Here is a 25,436-nt window from a genome sequence, read left to right on the forward strand (position 1 = left end):
TGGTATTAATCAGTTGATAATGAAGTGTATAGATCTTTTGTTAATGCTGCTTGACCCACCCGACATCTTTGAATCTCCCCACTCCTTCTTTTGAGACAGAGCTAGGTGGTGGTGCTGCTGAGAGACAGTGGACTTGTATCTGTAATGCCTATTTACAGATATTTGTGCAATACAACTGCTTTGTTTTACACTTTCCTACTTCTGACTCTTAGTTTCAAAATTTTTCTCTTTTTCTATCTTATCATATTTTTATGCTTTTACACATTCTCAACCTGTGTCTCCTTTGTCATTCACACCTTTCTCTGCCTCCTGCTCTATCAGCTAAAGGACATGAGCTCATAAATGTCAAATTTGCATGCCATCCCACCTGTTCCAGTTTTCTCACTGGAATTTTGGTATGTTGCTTCTGTCTTATCAAAGATTGCAAGTTGTATTTCTGTATGCAGGTGTATCATATGCTGCAAAGTGCAAAAAGTTTGTTGCTTACCTGTTGAGATAGGCAGGCACATAACAGCCATCTGACAACATCCCAAGATTATCCAGGCAAACAAAACTGTTGAGAAGGCTGTACAAATCATTGTCAAAATACCACCAAACAACAAAACACCCAGACTAAATACCAGCGAAAAACATTTGCTGTACCTGAAACATAATACTTTAATAACAGTATCTGCGGGAAAGTTTGGACAAAAGGAATAAACAATATGACAAGGATAAACCAGAAAATTCTTATTTTTACACTTGATATTCCAATAATCTTATGTACAGTAAGCCAGCATGAAATAAATTAGATGTTGTCTAAAATGCATTCTGAATTAGGATAGATTACTATTCGCTACATATAGAAGGCAATGTGTACTGGACAGGTACATTTAAAATTGGACTTCTCGGTATTATTAAGATTATTAAGCTATTGCACTCTTTTAACATATTTAGACACACATGCATGCATGTACACATACACGCACACACGCATGCACATGCGCGCGCGCTCACACACACACACACACACACACACACACACACACACACACACACACACACACACGCAACTCAGCAAGTGTGGGCAGTGGGGGTATAGAAGTGATGTAAGGTGGCTGGTGGAGATCAGGGCAGAGATGAGGGTGAATGCTATACATCAGGAGGCTGTGCTAGGGATGGGAGAGGTGAGAAGGGAGGGGAGAGAAACAGTGGACTCTGCAGGGGCCAGGGGGGGGGGGAATAGAAGACTAATGTGTTGTCTGAAGTATCTGTCAATGTTTTATAGAGATTAATCAAGTAGAAGGAATTGCCAAAGATATGAATATATGTTATAACTTTAGAAAGACAATTAATTTAGCTGTTATCTGGAGAAAAATATTAGTCATTCACGTCAAAAATGAAGCTGATGTTTCCCTGATCACTGCGCATCACTTTTAGTTAGTTTTGAGGTCCATACAATCCGCTACTGGAACCACAGTATGGTTATTTAACATACTTTGGAGAGTGAAGACACAAGTGAGGAGCAATATTGGAGAAGACATTCTGAGAAGATTGTGCCCAATGAGTGTGCACCAAAATTTCTTTACAGAAAAAGTGCACTAAAATTTCATTACAGAAAAAGGGGAGGAGTGTAAAAAATAAGTTTTAGAAAAAAATGAAGTAAATACAAGTAATTATTAGCTCTACAGTTAAAAACATAGTGGCAATATTTAACTTAATGTAAAATTTCCTAAAATAATGGAGAAGAACTAATGTCAAGGACAGCACTTTTTATGCAGAAAAATGAAAATAAGTGTTTAAAAATGAGTGTTACATATACTTATGTTCATCTTACAGCCAAATGTGGCACCAGCTTTGCTCTTAGGGTTATCAGAATTAATTTTTCTTATAAAATGTACCGAGCAAGGTGGCACAATGGTTAGAACACTGAACTCACATTCTGGAGGACAATGGTTCAAACCTGCATCAGCCATCCAGATTTAGGTTTTCCATGATTTCTGTAAATCACTTCAAGCAAAAGCTGGGGTAGTTCCTCTGAAAGGGCACAGCCTACTTCCTTATCCACCCTTCCCTAATCTAATGGGACTGATAACCTCACTGTTTGGTCCCCTCTCTCAAATCAAACAACCAGTCTTATAAAATGTACCTTTCTCGTCCTTCAGCTTCTTCATACATCAATGATCAACAGTTCTCCAGTACTATATTGTGACATGAATTGATATTTTCATGTGTGGACCGACTTTGCTCATAGGTTTGTCAGAATTAATTGTTCTTATGAAATGTACCATTCTCTTTTTTCTGCTACTTCATACATCCTTAATTAACAGTTCTCCAATATTATATTATGAAATTAAATGATACTTTCAAGCATGAAAGCTAGTTTGGAATGTCATCCCATGAATCATCTTCAGGAGAAGCAGGGCCATGGTTGAACTTAGGCCATTGTTTTTTTAAACATTGGAAATGAAGGAACAGCCTTCTTATAACCCTTCACCAACTTTGGATGAATTTCCATTGAGGATAAATTGTAAAAACCATAGAATTTTGAGACAGCGTGGTAGTCCAGCTTGAATAATGTGACTGCTCGAGGAATCTATATCAACAAAAATAATTCACAAACGAGCTCACACTTCATTTACCATATTATGTCATATATATCAACATGATGAAAACATAATGTAATTGATATTCGTTCCATCTCTTTGCAAGGTTAGTAACTTTCTACCTTGTGCTCTTTGCTACTACAGTGGGCACAGAAGTCATGAATCACCTGATTTTGCGTGTAACTGAGTGGGCAGGGCCAGTTTGAGAACATTTTTCTGCACAAATGAGTTATTGATTGGCACACTTTTGCCTTGTATACAGGTCTTACACTTGGGCACCCCTCGTGGCCCTCTCAGCTTGGTGCCCCAAATGGTCACCACTAATTGTGGTATGTCCAGTATAGAAATCTTAAAGTTTTGGCATCTCTGGTACACATTATGTACTACTGAAACAAAGCTATTAACTTCAATTTTGAAGGTTTTTGAGTACAGTGATTTGATTCTATATGACATATGATACGGAACTAGGACTCTCTAATGCCTAATCTCAACAAGAAAATTATAATTTGCACAAAACTATACATCAAGCAAAGCAATAAAAGTAATAAGTTGATTATGAGGTGCTACCTGTTTCCAATAATCATCCATATCACACTACCTCCAGCAGCACTCAACCAGTAAGTAGTTTTAATGACAGTAGGCTTCCATCGATCTGCGCACACCCAGTTGTGCTGAAACAAGCAGACTTATGTAAGAGAGGAGAATCTTGCAGCTTCGTTACATCACATTTTGTTTGGAACTAACTATAAAATGCAGTGGCCAAGAAATTATATGGAAGAATATACCTGACACAATATTTAATTTAAATATTGGTAAGTAAAAAACTGATAGAATTACTAGTCAGCACCTTATGTGCTCTCATCGCAGTCATCTACATTTAATATCAACATTCTCATTAATACCACATGATTTCTCACTGCAACAGCAGTCAGAGACTGTACTGCTGATATATGAACACTCTTTGTCAATTTCATGCCACTTATTGCTATACTTAAACAATAGTAAGGCATGTACTGTAATAAAACAACATCATAACAAGTTGGTAGGTTATCGACAGTTGCTTTATATACTCTTTGTGTGACAGCACATCGAGAAACGTCAAAGCAATAAATAGTGCTGCAGGTGTGCACTGGAACAATCTGCAGAAGTATTTCTTAAATTGGGTAATCGTTTACCAAACAAAAATTTTTTTAAAATAAAAATCTTTTACTGCCTACGCTGCAAATTTTCATCGTACAATTAAAGCATGATGCCTAGTTTCAGCTGTTTGCTACAATAATCTTCACATCATATGCATTGAAAAACATCATCATTAGCAACAGTTGTGCAATGACATGCATTCATATTATGGGCCAGGGGCTATGGACAATATGTACTTAAAAAAAGTTATGGAAAGCTAGAGTGCTAGTCTCCATAAAGGTGACTTATTGAGTTGCACACAAGCCCAACAAGATTGTTACACATTTAGCTTTGGCTAGAGCCTTCTTCAGGAAAGAAAATGCACACACATTCACACAAGCAAGCACACCTCACACACACATGACCGCTATCTCTGGCCTTTCTGGCCAGAATGCAATGTTGTCTCATCTAGTGGCAGCAGCAATCCAGAGTGGGGTGAGGAAGGGAGAGGGATAGTAGGGTGTGGGTGGAGGGAGAGGAGTTAGCACTGTCTGGTAGAGACCACAGGGACTAGATAGAAGCTGGACAAGGCTACCAGGCACAGTGTCAGAAGGCTGTATGCTGAGGGAGGGGGGAGTGGAAAAGAAGAGAGGCAGAGAAGAGGAAAAAGACTGGTGGGTGCATTGGCAGAGAATTGTGCACAATGAGGATGAGGGGATGTGAACTGGTTGAAGGTATAGGGGACAGAGGGCAGAAACTGTTGGGTGGAGGGTGTGGGAACAGTATGTTACTGTAGGTTGAGGCCAGTATAATATCGAGAGTGGAGAATGTGTTGTAAGGATAGCTCCCTGTCTGCACAGTTCAGAAAAGCTGCTGGTGGAGGGGAGGATTCAGATGGCCAGGCTGTGAAGCAACATTCTGTGTGTTACACTTTGTTCTTGGTTGCAGTTTGGCATTGGCCATTCATCCTGGTGGACAGCCGATTGGCAGTCACATTTATTTATTTATTTTATTTATTTATTTATTATCATCCCAATGATCACATTTGTGATATAGGATTTGTCAGGGTACATTTTAACAACTATATAATATCTTTACAAAATTTGTATCTGTGCTGAATTCATATTAATCTATCTTATGTTTAATACAATATACAACTAATAAGTGTTTTTATAACATAATTTATTATGCACTGTTGTAATTTCATTTGTCACATTAACTTAAACATATATTTTATACAGTTGCACAGAGATATTCGCTTATGCTGTAATAGCATTTGTCAAGCATGTGGTTCTTTAGAACAGTTTTAAATTTATCCTCATTTTCCAGCTCTTTGATATGTTTTGGTAGTGCATTAAAAAGTTTGATGCCTTGATTACATACATGTTTCTGGCTTTGGGTCCTTGTTACAGCTTGTATGTGGAGATCTTTACATTGCCGTGTATCGTAATTATGGAAGTCTGTATTGGTTTTCATTTTGTCCTGATTTCTTTTGATCACCAACAGACATTTCAGAATGTATAATGATGGAATTGTTAAAATTTTCAATGCTTTAAAAAGGGGCCTACAATGTGTTTGAGGTGGGCTGTGGGTCATTATCCGAATAGCACGTTTTTGTAATTTGAAAATCTCATTTAGACGACAATTTGTTTTTCCCCAGAATACTATCCCATAGGATGCAATGGACTGAAAATAGCCAAAATATACTAATCTGGTACAGTCATTACTACAAACTCTTGAAATTATTCTAAGCACAAAACATGCTGAATTTAGTTTTAGTGCTAAGTTCATCACATGGTCCTTCCAATTAATCTTCTCATCAATGTGCATACCCAGGAATTTTGCACACTGTACTCTTTCAAGTTGTTTGCCCTCCATGGTGGGATTTAGGTCATCCTGTTCACTTATTTTTCCATATTGCACATAATTAGTTTTTTTTTGCATTCAGTGTTAGCTTGTTAGCACTAAACCATTTTTGTATATCTTGTAGGGCATGGTTCACAGTACTGTGCAATGACTGCTTCGTATCACTAACTATTAAACTAGTATCATCAGCAAATAACATGATTCTAGCTTGTCTCTCTGACACCTGAATATCATTAATGTAAATGAGGAACAGCAAGGGGCCTAATACACTTCCTTGGGGTACTCCTACTGTGACCTCCCTCGGATCTGATCTTAGTTTAATTTTTTGATTAATATTTAGTGCTGTAATTTCAACCACCTGCATCCTCTTTTCCAGATAGGACTCAAACCACTTTTTTACCAGTCCTCTGATACCTATAGCTTCAAGCTTTTTCAAAAGTATGTTGTTGTCAACAGTGTCAAAGGCTTTTGACAAATCTAGATTTATCCAAACTACACTATTTCCCTCTTCCAATTTAGTGATTATTTCTTTTGTGTATTCTAGTACAGCTGTTTCGGTACTTCTCCCAGCTTGAAATCCATGCTGATTACTGTTTATCAGGTTGTGCATGTTAAGATAATGTGTGACTCTATATTTCATTAGTATTTCTAAAACTTTAGAGAAAGTTGAGAGGAGTGAGACAGGTCTGTAGTTTTCTATTTTAAGTTTATCCCCCTTTTTTAACAGGGGAATGACTTTAGAAATTTTCAGTTTTTGTGGAAACACGCCCTCAGCCATTGACACGTTTGCTATGTGCGCTAATGGTTTCGCTATCTGATTAGCTGTTTTCTTTACTAATATTATTGGCACCTCATCTACTCCAGCTGACATCTTGGACTTCAGACTTTTAATCACTTTTAAAACTTCTTTTTCGTTTGTTGGAACTGCCATCATACTGCTGGCTGCCTTGGGTGCTTCCATCTTATTCTGCTCCCCAAGATTCCTGCTTAAAGTCTGCGGTACATTTAAAAAGTAATTATTTATATAATTAGGCATGGCATATTTATCTACCATTTTATTCTCCTCATCTTTTAGAATAATTTCCTTGTCTTTGGTAGGTACCCCGATTTCTTTTCTCACAATTTCCCATGCTATTTTAGTTTTATTTCTGGACTGTTTAATTTCCATATTATTACTTAATAACTTTGCATTTGCAATTACTCTGCGGTATATTTTCCTATACCTCTTTACATATTCTATAAAATCAATATTTGTACACTCCCTCAACTCTGAATTCAGTTTTTTCATGTTTTCACATGATTTCTTAATTCCAAGAGTCATCCAAGAACTTGATTTTACGTATCCAGTAGACTTGATTCTGGTCAGTTTCTTTGGAAAACACATCTCAAAGTTCATCATATAAATCGATACAAATACACTATATGCCTCATCTGTACTTGACTGTTTCATAACATCTAACCAATTTTCATTTTCTAAGATACTTATGAACTGATTACAACTGTCCACAGAGAAGTTTCTTTTGTAAATATTATTTACACCTTTACCTTCCTTTGACCTTAAAGGGATTTCAATGGTGAGAGCATTGTGGTCAGACAATCCTAAATCTATGTTTGTTACCTCTATGTCAGTTTCTGACATATTTGAGAAAATGTTATCTATGAGGCTATTGGAGGTGTTTGTTATTCTAGTTGAATTGTTTATATGTGGTGACATGTTGAAACTCTTTAATATGTCCAAAAATTGCCTTTTTTGTTGACTTTCAACTAGAAGATTAATATTGAAATCACCACAAAGAATAATCACAGTTTCTATTTTGTAAATAGTATTTAGCAACAATTCTAATTTATCAAAAAAGACTTCTATGTTTCCACATGGTGACCTATACACTGTTATGACGATGACTTTTTTCATCAGGCCATATAGCTGGACGGCACCTGCTTCAAAAAACTTTTCAATACTTAAGTTCTGTGCTTCACATTTCTTTTTAAATTCTAACTCTTGTCTAAGGTAAATACCGACTCCACCAGCTTTTGCAATTTTCCTACTATAATTATTTGCCAGTTTAAATGGATTAATATGAATACTACTAATTTCTTGGTCCTTACACCAATGTTCAGTAATACACAAGACATCAGGTTGGGTGTTACTTACTGCTATTTCAAGTTCACAATATTTGTTCTTGAGGCACTGCACATTTAGAGTCATAATCTTTAGAACAGGGGAGTGAGCACTGGTGGTATTTCTCCTTTCGTTTAACACTGTTATCTTGGAGTTTTCATTATGGCTGGATACCAAAAATCCTGTTGTACCACAGGTTTCTTGTTTCTGTTGCTTTTCCTACTTGAAGTGGATGATGCTGATTGATTGTTTATACTAGCTGTGGCAGCTGATGACATTTTAATATTTACAATAGCAGATGATGATGTTTTTAGTGTTTCAGCAAATGTGGCTCTTGTTAAGGTTTTCATTTCTTCTGCTTCTGCCCTCATTTGGAGTGGGATTTTAGGGAACTTTTCTACTGTTATGCGGCTTATTTCTTCTAGTATCTTTTCACCCATCAACTTTTTTCCATAAAAGTTCCTGTGCTGTCCATGCCTCGTGAAATGATTTCTCACTGAGCTGTTTGCATCCACAAAAGTTGCACACTTAAAAGCACAGCAGATCTTCCTGAATTTATTATATGTTGACTTTATTTCTTTGTTTACACATGATTCCTCGATTAGATCATGTCTATGTGGCACACTTACAACGAGAACCTTTAAATTTAGATCTGAGAGCTTTTTTAGAGTTGTTTGAAGTGCCCTTGTCGCTAGTTGGCTTTCATTTTTGTATATGTCATTTGCTCCACCTATTAGCACACAGCGTGTTCCAGTCTTAACTAAGTTTTCACAATTATTTACTATTTCATTAAGGGGAGCACCAGGTTTGACAATGGCTGTTACTCTGAATTGCGACTGCCGATCATTTATTATTTGTGCCACACCCTTTGCATGACTATCACCTAATACACAGACTTGATATTTGTTGTTCTCCAGGTGCCCTCGTTCTGTCATTTTTATAGTACACTTTGGAGAAACATTGCTCTCGTTAGAACACACAGATGATCTAGATTCACTTTCATATGTCTTATTTTTATCAATATAAAAAGCTGTAGGAGAGCTGGTATATGACGTGGCTGCTTTCACAGGTAGTCCAGCCTCTGATGGGGTAGGATAAGCCTGTGACAGACCTGGAATAGGAAGTTCTGGGTAGGTGGATTGGGCAGCTGTTGAACCTGGGTCTTTTCATTGTGCCTGTCTTTAATCAATATGTCATCTTTACAGGTAGTAGCAATCTAGCCTTTTCATAATATTGTTGATACTCCCACCTCAACTTACTGTTGTTTGACAGTAGGTAGTTAAAAGCTTCATTACGTCCAAGTCACGTTGTAAAACATAATCTTACAAGATGAAGGTAATAAAGAAGAAAAATGGTCAGTTGTATAAGTAGAAATTTTATCAAATGTCCAGAACATTCAATTGTATAACAGACATTATAGTGAGAAAAGCACCACAGTCTCTTTTTTCTCACTATAGGATTGCTGTACAATGGCATATACTAGATATTTGATGCAAAGTTTACTTATGCAACTGGCCATTTTTCTCCCTTGTTACCCAAATCTTGCAAGATTTTGGTTTACAATCTGGCTAACACTTGATGAAACTTTTAACTGTGCACAGTCCTAGTCTTGTTGGCACATAATGCATGTTACTGCATGACAACTGCAATTCATTTTTATGATTTAGACAATCTGAAGATGGCTGTAAAAAGCAACCAAAACTAGTAATCATGATTTAATTGTATAATGAAAATTGTGATCTATGAACTGAAAGTTTTTATATTAGGCCTAAAAAATTTTTATTCATTATGTTACATAAGCTTGCTGTCTCTCTCCTGGCATTGTTGTGCTTCAACAGTAATAGTTGTCTGAGTTGCAGTATGTAAAGTAGAAGAATTTGGAGACATTTAATGAAAACTATGATACTTATTGTTTTAATATATCCAATGTTATGTTCATACTCTATGCAAGGTTATGTAAAAATATAACTATGCATTGTAATATTGTTAATTTCTTGTATTGATGAAACTGGGGTACAAAAGTGCAACTAAGATGGAGTATAATAAATATTTTATGATATCTAATCAGTAACAGAAAATATGTAAAAATCGCTGTAAACAAATATCTGAACTATGATCTACAAAATTCATATGTAGAAAACTAATAGCAATTATTATGCAGCTATTTATAAAGATGCAGGATTCATGTTAGTATCACAATTAAATTTGCATTTAAAAGTTATTAAGAAAAGTAATTCAGACATTGCTGTAGAAAGGTATTTCATGTAATTTGGACATAATGATCATAATATTTTTGTGTGTTAACTACTGTATAAATTTTGTAACAAAATATAAAACTAAATTCTGTAACCTCTTCTCTAAAACTGAACAAATTTTAACTGTAAACTTTTACAAGCTTGTTTAAAACAATGTATGTTCTCTTACCATGATCATTACAAGGCATACAAGCATCAGTGGTAGCAGCCTTGGCAAGTCAATGTTCTACCAAGCTTTAGGTCCTGAACCTGCACCAGTTTGAGGTGCAACGAACAAAATTTTTAAAGTATTCTACTGTTTTGGCCACTTCATTTTGATTTTATAAATTTGACATGCAGCTCCTGACATACAAAGAGCCCACAATGTCTTAGAGGTGAAGATTAATTCAGGGAAGAGATATACACCTCATTCAAGAACACTGAAAATCATATATATAATGCAAATCGGTCGAATTTCCTTCACTGATGAGGTGACGTCAGAATCTAGCTCTACATTTGTGCAACAGCACGTATTGGTGCACAGAAGAAACAGTAAAGGTTGCCAAAGAGTTAGCCCCATACTAGACCACCGAAGTGAAAAGTTAGATGAACTTATGAAAGATAAAGCCAAGTAGCTCTAAAACTCAATTGATACTATTCAAACACAAGCACTGGCCACACGAAAAATGTAAGTAAACTGAACTGAGTCTCAAAACAGAAAAATAAGTGAGACTCATCCTAGAAGCTATTACAATACTGTGGTACCACATAATAATGATATAATTAACAAGGTCAGAGTTGTTGGAATGTGATCAAACTCTAACGTTCTACATTTGGTGGCAGTTGTGTTAATCTAATCTGTAAACATACTACTGCTTTGTCATTATGTCTTTGAGTACGTGCATGGGTAAATTGGTTGGACTGCCTTGACAACGCAAATAGCCAGACACACTGCACATGGCTCACAGACCTGTGCATGGTAGGCAAGCATACTATGCCTTTTTCCACGCCCATTTAACATACGCCACTTTGTTGTGGGGAAACTCACCCGGGGCAAAACAAGCTTTCAGATGCATCCATGGAGTCAGAAATAACGAGTCTTGTACACCATATTTCAAAAATCTAAAAATACTAACAGTTGCAGCCCTCTTTATACTAAGTTGTCTGATACACACAAAAGAAAACCAACACAGTCACAAACTACGACAATCTATCCATCACCATGACACATATAAAACAGCAAATTGACATCCCAGTTGCTAGACTAAAGAAAACTCAAGATAGTTACAGGTACATGGGAGTAAAACTATTTAACATGTTGCCAATAGAGGCACATAGTGTGTCACTGAATGAGTTTAAAAGTGTCACAAAGAAATGGCTCAGAGAAAAAGCTTTTTATACAATAGAAGAGTTTATAATGTGCACTAAAGATGATCTTAGTACCAGTACTAATGTAGTTTCACTTAGATTAAACTTATACATGTAAATATAATGCAAATACCTTGTGCAGCATCAAGGAAAATTTTTTGTATCTTTCATCAATTGCATTTTTAATGCCAAAAGATGGATAATAAAATAAATAAATAAAATAAATTCAGACATTCACCAACACTTTGCTGTCTAGCAAGACTAATATGTTCATTACTGATTGCAGAATTGCGAATACAATGAATCTGAGTTTTAGCAAAACACTTCTCAGTAAACAAATTTAAGAGCTAAATTTGTGTACATGCAAATATGTATGTAATTGCAACAATCATTGCATAAAAGTTTTCTAAAACCAATGAAAAATATGCTACATCAAGACAAAAGAAATGAGACTGCTTGACATGGCATATTAGTATATGAAAGTTTTTTTTTATTTTATTTAGTCATTCTTCCACCATGAAGAAGAGCCTTCAGAAATGTGAGAGGAGTCAAGTTATACAAGGGTGTGCTGAAAAGTAATGCCTCTGAATTTTCTGTGTGAAAACTCTTTCAGCCTTTTAAACAAAACAAACTTTATTAACATGCTACATCTTTGTTCTTCACAACTACTTATTCATTTCTCAACACAGACACCCTGACAACCAACACATTTCTCCGACGACAGACCAGTTTGTTGATACCGTCACTGTACACTGTTCAGCTTTGTTGATGGGAGCCATAACCTCATCTCTGCTTGCACCACCTCTTCACTATCAAAGTGAGGTCTTCAAAGTTCTTTAAGTTTTGAAAACAGAAGAAAATAAATGGGGCCGAGTCAGGAGTGAATGTAGGATGCTTAATTGCAGTGAACCAGAAGCGCCAAGTTGTTGCAGATGTTGCATCACTCATGTGTGGTCTGGCATTGTCATCCTGAAGGAGAGGGTGCTACATGTGTGGAAATACTCTTCAAATTCATGCTTTCAGTTTTCTGAGGGTCTCACAGTGCAGATTAGATTATATTAGATTCAGTTTTTGTTTCCTAGCCCCCAAAAATGAGGTGATTCTCGTGGGTGTGAAACATGTCTGAAAGTATAGCATAGAAACACAAAACATTTGAATATAAGACTTACTACCCTGATTATCTGTCAGGAGATTGTTGAAATAGGTGAATACAATGTGGTAGACCGGAGCAGCTAATGTTTACAGAATTAACACACTGTCAGAATGAAACATTGTTATGCACTATTAATAAATTTATCATACACAAAATACCTAATCTTGACTGTTGTGACAAAGTGCTGTCAAAGACATTTTTACTTAAACTGGCTTAATTGGCTTAACAGTCTCTGTCAAGATATTCATCTATAGAGTAGAAGGAGATGCCTACCAAAAAGTCTTTCAAATTCTGTGTAAACCATGCTTTATCTGAAACCAAGTTTTTAATGGTTGCTGGTAATTTATTGAACATGTGTATTCCTGAAAATTTGACCCATTTTTGGACCAAGGAAAGTGATTTTAGGTCTTTATGTAGATTGTTCTTATTCCTAGCATTGGTACTATGTTTTTAACTATTGGTTGGAAATAGAGATGTATTACTTGCAACAAATTTCATTAAGGAATAAATATACTGAGAAGCAGTGGTTAGAATAAAAAGTTCCTTGAACAGGTTTCTACATGATATTCTTGAATTTACACCACAAATTATTCTTATCACACGTTTTTGCACCATAAAAACTTTTGCTTGGTTTGATGAGTTGCCCCAGAAAATGATCCCATATGACATAATAGAATGAAAGTAAGCAAAGTATACAAGTTATTTATATCTCTTACATCTGACATCATTCTCACTGCAAACACAGACTTGTTGAGGCACTTAAGCAATTTTGTGGCAGGCCCTTCCCAGCTGAATTTATTATCAAGTTGTAATCCCAGAAATTTAACACTGTCAACCTCTTCGATCTGCATGTCTTCATATGTTATTCACATGCTGGATGGAAATCTCTTACAGGTTCTGAACTGCATATAGTGGGTCTTCTCAAAGTTTAATGATAGTGAATTAGCTTTAAACCACTTATTAATGTCAGTGAAAATTTGATTAGCAGTACTTGACTTGCTACTTATTGCACTGTTTGTATCATCTGCAAACAAAACAAATTTAGCATCTCGCAATGTAATAGATGAGAGGTCATTAATGTACGCAAGAAAAAGCAATGGACCCAAGATGGAACACTACCATGTCACATGATACACTTCTACAGCAGAGGCATGCAACTTGCTTCACTGAAGCAGGAAAGTTGACCAAGTAATATGCATGATATGTAATACCTCAACCAGTATCAAGCAAAGAGTAAAAAATTCAGAGATATTACTTTTCAGTATGCTCTCATACATTAATAGGTAGGAGGAGCCAATAAAAACTGTTTCGTTAAAGTATGTCATATATCAATAACAAATTATGACTAGTGATAATCTTGGCATACTGATACCTATTGAAATTAGTACTAAATTGCATTATATATGTTTCTATACACTGATGGAAAAAAGCCACAACACTTAAAAATAATTAATGAAATTTTGGGAATACATTTGTTTAGGTAACGTTTTTAAGTGATTTACATTGCAAGATCATATGTTAATGTAAGTACAATATAAGCCATTATAAATGTGAATTTCTGGTAGATTAATAACCACCAAAATGTTGCATGCAAACATGCAGATGTGCATGTGTTGTGTTGTACATGTGCCAGATGTCAGCTTGAGCGATGGAGTTCGATGCCTGTTGCACTTGATCGATCAATACATGGGAAGTTAATGTTGGTTATTGACGAAGCTGGAGTTGTCATCCAATGGTATTCCATATGTGCTCAACTGGAGACAGAACTGGTGATCAAACAAGCCAAGGAAACAAGTCGACATTTTGTAGAGCATTTCATGTTACAATAGTGGTATGTGGACAAATATTATCTGCTGGAAAACATGCTGTGAAATATTGTTCATGAATGGCAACAGAGCATGTCAGATAACCAGACTGACATACAAATTTACTGTCAGGGAGCATGGGATAACCACGTGAGTGCTTCTGCTGACATATGAAATCATACCCCAGACCATAACTCCATGTGTAGGTCTAGTGTGTCTAGCATGCACACAGGTTAATTGCAGGCCCTCACCTGGCCTTCTTCTACCCAACACACGATCTTTACTGGCACTGAGGCAGAACTACCTTTCATCAAAAAACAAAATAGATCTCCACCATGCCCTCCAATGAGCTGTAACTTGACACCACTGAAGTCAGAAATGGCAGTGGCTTGTTGTTAGCAGAATGCATGCTAAACCGACCATGGCTCAGAGCTGTCCCTGAAGTACCCTATTTTTAAGAGTTTGTTATGTTACTGTGGTGCCAACTGTTGTTCAGATTGTTGCTGTGGATGCATTACAATCCACCAGAACCATACGCAAAACACGATGGTCTTCCCTCTAGGTGCTCCATGTGGCCACCTGGAGCATGGTCTTGTGACAACACATTCTCATGACCATACTGCCAAGAATCATGTACAGTGGCTACATTCCCGCTAAGACTTTATGCCATATTGCAGAAGAAACATCCAGCATCTCATAGGCCTATTACACGACCTCATTCAAATTCAGTGAGGTGCTAATAATGGCATCTTTGTTACCTTAAAGGCATTCTTGATTAACATCATTTACCACATCCAATCTGAAGGTTAACTAATGCTCATGACCTTTACAGTGTGTATTTAAAGCAAACCTGATTTTTTTAAAAACTATAAACCCCGCCTCGGTCGCGAAAAAAGCACTTAGTGTTAAGTGTTAACCCATGTTTCAGTGTAGATAACTACACCTTCTTCAGAACTACAATAAAACCCACAAGTGACTAAGAAGACCTTTGTCAATGATTAAAAGAACATCATAGCTATACATTTACAAACGAAAAAGAAAAGGAAAACACAAACAGTACATATGTACAAAGTCAAAACCACTACTTAACATAATGGTTTATGCTCCACCTCATTAATTTAAGTAGTGGTTTTGACTTTCTACCTCATGTACACGGCAGATATGCCCCAACCCCCCCTCCCCCCACCTCTGGTCCATCTCCTGCAGTATGCTGATGATACCGCCTTCCTTGCCCTCGCTCCTTCAATTGTCCCAACGCCTTCTCCAGAATCACCTTGACCTTTTTTCCACATGGTGTAACCAGTTGCTCCTCAAAATCAATCCTTCCAAGACCCAGGCAATCATCATAAGTCATACCACTCACTCCTTTTGGCTACTTGATTTTTCCCTTACCATCTGCGCTCATCCTGTCTGCCTCTCCCCCACCCTCACCTATCTTGGATTCACCATTGACCGCCACCTCACCTGGATCCCTCATCTCTGCTCTAGCCAATCCAAAGCCCACAACTGCCTCCATCTCTTTAAACTCCTCTCTGGCTGGACATGGGGGTTGCACCCCTCTACCACCCTCCACACCTATAAATCCTTAATACGTCCCAGCCTCTGTTATGCCAGTCCTGCCTGGATATCCCCCCCCCCCCCCCCCCCCCAAATTCTATAAGTGCCTCCAGATCCTTGAGCACCATGCACTCCACCTTGCCTTCTATATACACCTCCCATCCCTCACACAGATCCTCTATGACCTGATTCCTTTCCCCCATCTGCTCCTTTTTCTTGAACATGACCACATCCTCTGCACCTCCCACTGACTTGATGATCCTCATCCCCTTGTTGCTCCTCTCCTCTCCAACCCCCACCAGCTCCTGCACCTTCACAGTTGTGTTCCCCCAACCTTCCACCTCTACACCCTTCATTTCCTTTCCCAAGGTGGCTTCCATCAACTTCCCCTCCTGGATGATGCCCTCTCTCCCTCCATTTATCCCTCCTATCAACTATGATCCTCCGATCCCCTCCCTCCCCCTTTTCCCGGGCTCCTCTCTCCCCCTACCCATTCCTTGACTTCATTCACAGCCACCCCCCCCCCCAAGTCCTTTTTTTCTTTCCCCTCTACTGTCTTCCCCACACATTTCTCGTGTCCGCAGCACTGATCCCCCCTTTTTCTGTGCCCTCTCCATCTATCGGCCCCCCCTTTTTCCTTTCCTCTCCTCCCCTCTTTCTTTCCCTCATTGGTTCAGGTCCCCCCCCCCCCTCCCTCATCCTCTATAGTGCCGATTTAAGTGCATGTTCAGTGTTGTGTGTTCGCTGTCAGTGTTGCGAATGGACACCATACTGTCGTTAGGTGTGCTTTTAAACTGTTGTGAACAGAAACCAGACTGTTGCCGTGTCTTTTGATTGTGTCTGTCTATTTATTATGTGTTTCAATCAGCTTCAACGACGCTCTGTTTTTATATTCTCTTCACAATTTTTCGCCTTGTTCCAGTTTCAATCAGTCACCATATTATCGCCTGTTTCTATTTTGTTTTTAACCTTTCTGTAGGCTGCAGAGCGGCATATTACGCTGCTGCCAGCACGCCCCCCCCCCCCCCCCCCGCCCTCTAGGGGGGAATCGAAATCCAATAAAGAAAAAAAAATACGATTATCACTTATGGCCGACTTATTGGGCTGTGAAAGGCAAGTGTAGCGCTCATGTACAATGCACCTTACGTGCTCTGTGCGTATCCTCTGACCTATGTAAGCTTTGCCACACTGGCAAGGAATATTGTAAATCCCGGCCTTTTGGAGACCCAAATTGTCCTTTACTGAACCGAGAAGGGCACTATACTTCGCCAGTGGCTGGAAGATTACTTTAACTTGATGTTTACTTAGGTTCCTGCCTACTGTAGACGAAAGGTTGGCGACACATGGAAGGAATGCCCTGGACTTAAACAGCTCCTTATCCTCTTGATATTGTGGGTAGTCATGTCTCTTCCTCCTTAGTGCCGTACTAATATGATGTGGGCAGGCCTTTGTGACCGAGCGGTTCTAGGCGCTTCAGTCCGGAACCGCGCGCCTGCTACGGTCGCAGGTTCGAATCCTGTCTCGGGCATGGATGTGTATGATGTCCTTAGGTTAGTTTTATGTAGTTCTAAGTCTAGGGGACTGATGGCCTCAGATGTTAAGTCCCATAGTGCTTAGAGCCATTTTTTGAATCTGATGTGGAGAGTACCTGTTATCTTTGAACCCAGACTATAGATGCTCTAGTCCTTCGTAAGGCTGTCCCCCCAGAAACAACATGTGACACTTGCTGATAGAGGTCAGTATGTGCGGGCTAACGGAAGAATGCCCTAATGACACAACCAGTTTCCTACTAACGAAGACGTCCAAAAAAGGTAAGCAACCATCCTTCGCCATTTCCATCGTAAATTGGATGTTCTTGTGGATGTAATTCAGGTGTTGCAAGAAACGTGACAGTTCTTCTTCACCGTGGGGCCACACTACAAAAGTGTCATCTACATATCGCCAGAAGACTCTCGGTTTAAGTTCTGCCGAATCAAGTGCCCTTTCCTCAGAGTCTTCAATTAAAAAGTTTGCTGCCTGAGGGGAGAGGGGACTGGCCATGGCAACACCGTCCATTTGGTAAAACTATTCATTATTGAATAAAAAGGAAAGGACCTGATGAATAAGTTCTGTTATATCGGCCATGAACTTATTGCTGATGAGTGACAAAGAATCCATAAGAGGAACCTTAGTGAAAAGTGAGATGACACTGAAGCTCACTAATTAGTCGGTTTCATTGAGTTGAAGTGACTTCAGTCTGTTGATAAAGTCAGCAGAGCTGCAAACATGATGCGCGCACTTTTCCACAAAAGGTATCAGTAGAGAGGCAAGATGTATAACCAAATCGTATGTGGGGCGTCGATATTACTGACGATCGGCCATAACGGAATCTCTTTTTTGTGAATCTTCGGAAGACCGTATAACCTGGGTGGCACAAAACCGTGAGGTCTTAATCTTTAGGTCACTTCTTGCGAAATAGATAAAGAATTCAGCAGCGCTGACGTTTTCCTTTCCACTTCCCCTTGGGATCTTTGTCAGTCTTCCGATACATTGGTTCACTCAACAAGTTGTAAATCTTCTTTTCATAAGCCTCACTTGGCAACAGCACAGCGGCGTTTCCTTTATCCGCTGGTAAGACCACCGTGTGAGGAACTTCTCGTAGCTTTTGTAGTGTGGCCCTCTCCACGGCAAAAATGTTGCTCTTCTGACGCAGAGCTTTCGTTAGTGCACGACATGTTTCACGTCTTATTTCTTCCGCAGCATCACTAGGAAGAGATCTAACAACTTCCTCATCAGCAGTAATAAAATCAGTTTGAGGCAGGACTCTGGGCGTAGGGGCGAAATGTGAGCCTTTCCCACGCGCAGACAGCGTTACGTTGTCAATAACCTTATCGGTTAACTTGACCACGCAGCGTGAAAAAGTATCTCCTTACAGTAACATTGCTGACAGACGAGCGAACTTCGAAGACTGTCTTGAAGTAGACTCCCTATGGACCCAGTCCGACTTTGCCCAAGTCACACCGTCGACCCATGCCCAGAAAAGTGATGTAGGCCGGATGTAATCTCCATATGCAGATGAAACAGCTGTTTCGATATGGCATCCAATTAACGGCGAGTAAAGCAGACCCTCTCATTCTGTTCTGTTAGGCTCGCCTTTCGTATAAAGACATTTGCAGCGACGGTCTGGATAAAATGTCTCACTCTTGCAAACTTCGGAATAAGGCCATTGTCCCGACACTTGACTAAAAAACACAGAGAACTTAACAATGGCTATCGCTTGTGGCGTAGCTTGTCCAATCTCTCGATATGTAATGCCGTCGCCTTGTGATTCTTGAAGTATTCCCGGCATACTGAACACTGTATGAGGTTTTGGGATTGCAGCTGGATCATGCTGACTGCTTGCCACAATATTTCGGCCGTTGAGTGAATCAATGTATCGGAAGACTGACAAAGATCCCACAGGGAAAGTGGAAAGGAAAACGCAATCGCTGCTGAATTCTTTCTCTATTTCGCAAGAAATGGCCAAAAGATTAAGACCTCATGTTTTTGTGCCACCCAGGTTATATGGTCTTCCGAAGACTCAAAAAAGAAGTTTCGTTACGGCCGATCGTTACTAATACCGATGCCTCCACGTATGATTCGGCTATACATCTTGCCTCTCTCCTGAAACCGTTTGGTTGCAACTCTGTTGACTTCATCAACAGACTGAAGTCACTTCAAGTCAATGAAACCAAGTTATTAGTGAGCTTCGATGTCATCTCACTTTTCACTAAGGTTCCTCTTACGGATTCTTTGTCGCTCATCAGCAATAAATTCACGGCCGATATAACAACACTTGTTCATCACATCTTTTCCTCAACGTACTTTTTATTCAAAAATTAATACTTTTAGGAAACTGGTAGCAAACTTTGTAATTGAAGACTCTGAGGAAAGGGCACTTGATTCAGCAGAACTTAAACCGAGAGTCTTCTGGCGATATGTAGATGACACTTTTGTAGTGTGGCCCCATGCTGAAGAAGAACTGTCACATTTCCAGCAACACCTGAATTCGATCCACAAGAACATCCAATCTATGATGGAAATGGCGAAGGATGGTTGCTTACCGTTTTTGGACGTCTTGGTTAGTAAGAAAGTGGATGGGTGATTAGGGCTACCGTCTACTGTAGTCCACACCTCTGTCTGCAAGCGTCGAGTTGCCATCAGCCTTCACAAATTACTGGCGTCCTTAGAACGCTGCCACACTGGGCACATGTTGTTTCTGATGGAGACAGCCTTACTAAGGAGCTAGAACACCTACAGTAGATGTTCAGATGTAACAGTTACTCTCCACATCATATTAGTACAACGCTAAGGAGGAAGAGACGTAACTACTCACACCATCAAGAGGATAAGGAGCTGTTCAAGTCCACGGCGTTCCTTCCATTTGTCGGCAACCATTCGTCTACAGTAGGAAGGATCCTAAGTAAACATCAAATTAAAGTAAACTCCCGGCCACAAGCGAAGATTAGTGTCGTTCTCGATTCATTAAAGGACGCGCTGCGTCTCAGGAAGGCCAGGATTTACAAAATTCCTTACCACTCTGACAAAGCTTACATGGGTCAGGCGATACGCACAGTGCACGTAAAGTGCGTTGAACATGAGCGCTACAATTGCCTTTCACAGCCCAATAAGTCCGCCATAGGTGATAACTGTATTACCACAGGGCACTCTATGCATTATTCTGCCACAAAAATTTCCGCCCCATCGAGATCCTTTTGGGATTCAGTAATTAAAGAATGAGTGGAAATACGTTTAGCACGAGATCTTACAAATCGTGACGGCGGTTTTCAACTGGACAAGGTTTAGGACCCATTGATGTCTTTAATATCTTCTGAGAAGAAACATTTTACCCACAATGACACGTCTGGCGACATGTGACGTTTGTTTTTAGCGCCGCAAACGCGCGTTCCGCCAGAGGGCGGACGTTTAGTTTCATCTTCACGCATGCGCCTGCGTGCCACAGTTGGGACAGTGTTTACAGAGGGCACGAATTTCAATAGAGGCCGCTCCTGTGACGGCGGCCAATGCGCATGCGTCTTCGCGCTAATTTTTGCTATACCGTGAACTGGCAGTTTCCAGTGGCGGACACTGAACGGTTACCCGCCGAAATATTGTGCAAGAAGTCAACATGATCCGGCTGCAGTTCAGAAACGTCATAGAATAACCTTTATGTAATTCTGTCAGCGAGTGTGAAAGATCTTAGTGGGTGTTATTTCTTCTAAACCATCAGCACTAGAGAGCTCCGCTATCTTCCTCTCCCTTGACCTGGAACGCGCCTATGACCGTGTGTGGCATTCCGGTCTCCTCTTCAAGCTCCAAACCTTCGTCCTTCCTATTAACTACGTCTGTCTGATCGGATCCTTTCTTTCCCAACGTCCTTCATACGTCACCATTCATAACACAGATTCCTACATCTTCTTCTCCTCCGCCGGTGTGCCCCAAGGTTCCGTCCTTTCCCCTCTTCTGTACCTTTTGAATATTAGGGACATGCCGCCGCCTTCACCCCCCATCCACCTTCTCCAGTACGCTGATGACACCCCCTTCCTTGCCCTCGCCCCCACCCTGCAGTGCTCCCAACACCTTCTCCAGTCCCATCTTGACCGATTCACCACTTGGTGCAACCAGTGGTTGCTTAAGGTCAATCCTTCCAAAACCCAGGCGATCATTGTAGGCAAAACCACCCCTTCCTTCCGCCTCCTCGATTTCTATGTCACCGTCTATGGCCGCCCTATCACCCTCACCCCCACCCTTCAGTACCTTGGCGTCACCCCTGACCGTCGCCTCTCCTGGACCCCCACCTCCAGACAATCCAAGCCAAGGCACGCTCGCGACTCCGTCTCCTCAAGCTCCTTTCTAGCCGTACTTGGGTCTGGACCCCTCCACTATCCTCGATACCTATAAATCCCTCATCCGCCCTATCCTTTGCTACGCCCACCCTGCCTGGATCTCCGCTCCCCCTACCTTTTACAAATCCCTTCAGATTCTAGAACGCCTTGCTCTTCGCCTCACCTATCGCATCTGTCTCCCCTCCCCCACATGGATCCTGTATGACCTTATTCCGTTCCCCCACCTCCTCCTTTTCCTCGAACGGATACGGATCCTCTGCACCTCCCGTAAACTTGATCCTCGTCACCCGCTTGTCTCTCCCATCCTCTCCCGCCCCTGTCCACTGCCGTGCCTGTATTTCCACGTCCAACCTGCTCTCCATCTCTCCACTCTCCATACCCTCACCCAAGGTGGCTTCTGCCAGCTCCCCATCCCTGATGATGCCCTCCTCCCCTCCATTTACCCCTCCTACCAACTTTGATACTCCCTCCCTTTTCCTGTGTTTGTTCCTATGGGCACCCTCTCTCCCTTCTCTCCCCCTTCCCTCCCTCCTCCCTCTCTCCCCCCTCCTCCCCCGGTCTTCCCCTACCCCTATACCTTCATTCCTCCTACCGTCTCCTCTGCCATTGGCATCTTTGCTCTCCCCTCTCCCTCCCCCACCCCCTTCTTCCACTCTTGGCAGGTCCCCGGACTCGCACACGTTCAGTGGAAATTCGCGCACCGGAGATCATCGCCATCAGTTTCTCGTGTGTGTGCCATCGTGTTTGTGGTTTAGTGTTTTTCGCCGTCATGCTCCTTCGTTCACCTGTACCGTTCAAGTCATCAGTGTTTGTGTGCAGTGCTGACAGTTTTTAGTGTTTTTTCATCGAGTGTGAATGGCTTCGTGTTATTTGTTTCTGTGTCTACTGTTTCCTTTTGCCCACCACTTTGTATTGTATCTTCTGTGTCTCCTTTGTATTTTCTTTGTACAACTTGAGGCTGAAGAGCAGCGTAGTATGCTGCTGCCAGCCCACCTTATGTGAGGTGTTTAAATAATAATAACGAAGAAAGAAAAAACACTAGAGAGTAAGTGAAACTGCGAAAGCTTTGCCCTAACCTAAGGCAACCAGAGGCTCAAAGCATATGGAGTGGAGGCCAGACACAAGCCAGCCGGTGAGCGAATACTTGGTTGCCAAGGTAACTGTTACATCACTACTGGAAACAGGAGAGCCCGCGTTAGCTGTGTACCGTGTGCCTCTGTGCCATGGGAGGCCAGTTTGCTGTGGTGCTGCCCCTCTTGGCTTCTCTTACATTACTTGTCATGTGTACAGAGAATATGGATGAAGCCCAACCCTGTACAAGTACTGATGTAATGCTTTTAAACTGGTGACTGGTTTTGATTTATTGTACTTAGATCATCTTCAGACCTTTTACTCCACGATGGTGGCAGGAGCTAGGCTGGCTGAGCAGGCTGCTCTAAAGAGATGTAACAGATCAAAACCGGTCACCAGTTTAAATAAAGTATTTATGTGATCAAGACTAGTTTCAACAAACTTTATTGATAAATGCAGGAAATTAAAAAATCCAGATTTTCAGAAACAAAGTAAAAGAATAGATCAGCCATTTCTTCTACAGTTTATCAGAAGGTGTTTGGACTTAGGAACATGAAGTCTTCATAACTCTAATGTTTCTAATAAACAGATCTTGCTTTGAATTATGAGATAAATGAGCAGCTGAGCAGTATAAGCAGAACTTCAGTCGCTGTTTTTCTTGTATTATATGAATGTTACATAATCAAGAAGTAACTAATTCATATAATTATCAGTGTGAGTAGATTAGCACATCATATTTTTTTTCTTTTTATACTTCACTAATGTTAGCTTCTCCTGTCTGCTAATGTTTTCAATTGATTTGTTCCAAATCCATGAAGGGTCTCCAGCATGATTAGACTCACGGAAAACAATGTGAGTGAGTGAGAACAATCACAAAGCCAATTATGCAGTGTTCCATACAACATTCAACTGTTGTTTTAAATGGCCTGTGAATATCAATCCTAATGCAGAGTAGACGAGTCGCGACCACATCGTGCCCCACGTATAAATTCTGCAGGACGCTTATGACAACCATGCCACCACAGCTGTATAACATCCTGACAGACACCTCACGCCATGTGAGAAACAAGCCTTAATCTGGTAATATTGTGAGAACACCAGTAGAATGGGCAAAATGAGATTCCAGGTGTCTCCTGCACTGTTCAGCATTCTCTCAACAAACACAAGACATCTATGGCCACTGCAGGCTTGGTCAGCCCACTCCCACATCCATTAGCCTGGATTCAGTTGTGCACACTGCTATCTGATTCACTGTAGTATGTGCAACACTTTTGGTCAACTCACAAACAACCATAGCTAATGCCAAGGCAGAATCTAATACAATCTCAGCACAAGAATTTGTGCAATTCAGAAATTTGTTTGCTTCTTTTACTACATAATTTAAGACAAGATACATTGTGGTGGGGTGAGGGAGGAACCCTAAAAATAAGCGACCTTCCTCCTTGTCAAGTGCATACCAAACAATACCTGACAATCTGGGTGCAGCACACACCATCACTCATACTGCATTTGACATACAATATATGGTGGACAATAAGTTTATGTGGTGGTTTTAATGTTTATAGGAGTATGAGATTTCATTCCATCAGACATCAGTCTCTTCATTTGTAATCACAGCATGCTACTGATCTGTTTATTTTGTCATTTTCATAAGCCCCCCATGAACCATGGACCTTGCCGTTGGTGGGGAGGCTTGCGTGCCTCAGCGATACAGATGGCCATACCGTAGGTGCAACCACAACGGAGGGGTATCTGTTGAGAGGCCAGACAAACATGTGGTTCCTGAAGAGGGGCAGCAGCCTTTTCAGTAGTTGCAGGGGCAACAGTCTGGATGATTGACTGATCTGGCCTTGTAACATTAACCAAAACGGCCTTGCTGTGCTGGTACTGCGAACGGCTGAAAGCAAGGGGAAACTACAGCCGTAATTTTTCCCGAGGACATGCAGCTCTACTGTATGATTAAATGATGATGGCGTCCTCATGGGTAAAATATTCCGGAGGTAAAATAGTCCCCCATTCGGATCTCCGGGCGGGGACTACTCAAGAGGACGTCGTTATCAGGAGAAAGAAAACTGGCGTTCTACGGATCGGAGCGTGGAATGTCAGATCACTTAATCGGGCAGGTAGGTTAGAAAATTTGAAAAGGGAAATGGATAGGTTAAAGTTAGATATAGTGGGAATTAGTGAAGTTCGGTGGCAGGAGGAACAAGACTTTTGGTCTGGTGATTACAGGGTTATAAATACAAAATCAAATAGGGGTAATGCAGGAGTAGGTTTAATAATGAATAAAAAAATAGGAGTGCGGGTTAGCTACTACAAACAGCATAGTGAACGCATTATTGTGGCCAAGATAGACACAAAGCCCATGCCTACTACAGTAGTACAAGTTTATATGCCAACTAGCTCTGCAGATGATGAAGAAATTGATGAAATGTATGACGAGATAAAAGAAATTATTCAGGTAGTGAAGGGAGACGAAAATTTAATAGTCATGGGTGACTGGAATTCATCAGTAGGAAAAGGGAGAGAAGGAAACATAGTAGGTGAATATGGATTGGGGGGAAGGAATGAAAGAGGAAGCCGCCTTGTAGAATTTTGCACAGAGCATAGCTTAATCATAGCTAACACTTGGTTCAAGAATCATGAAAGGAGGCTGTATACATGGAAGAAGCCTGGAGATACTGACAGGTTTCAG

At 40.4% G+C, this 25,436-nt stretch overlaps 1 protein-coding gene across 1 annotated transcript in view; it reads right to left on the bottom strand.

Annotated features, from left to right (window-relative positions):
- LOC126195138 (solute carrier family 22 member 1-like) overlaps positions 1-25,436 on the bottom strand; it is a 286,230-nt gene that overhangs the window by 70,237 nt on the left and 190,557 nt on the right. The window contains exons 4-5 of the mRNA XM_049933636.1: positions 3,153-3,256; positions 488-642 (exon numbers count right to left, since the gene is read on the bottom strand). Of these exons, the coding sequence (XP_049789593.1) occupies positions 488-642; positions 3,153-3,256 (259 nt within the window). The remainder of the gene's footprint in view (positions 1-487; positions 643-3,152; positions 3,257-25,436) is intronic.

This window comes from Schistocerca nitens, chromosome 7, assembly GCF_023898315.1.
Source record: "Schistocerca nitens isolate TAMUIC-IGC-003100 chromosome 7, iqSchNite1.1, whole genome shotgun sequence".
Taxonomy (NCBI): Eukaryota; Metazoa; Arthropoda; class Insecta; order Orthoptera; family Acrididae; genus Schistocerca; species Schistocerca nitens.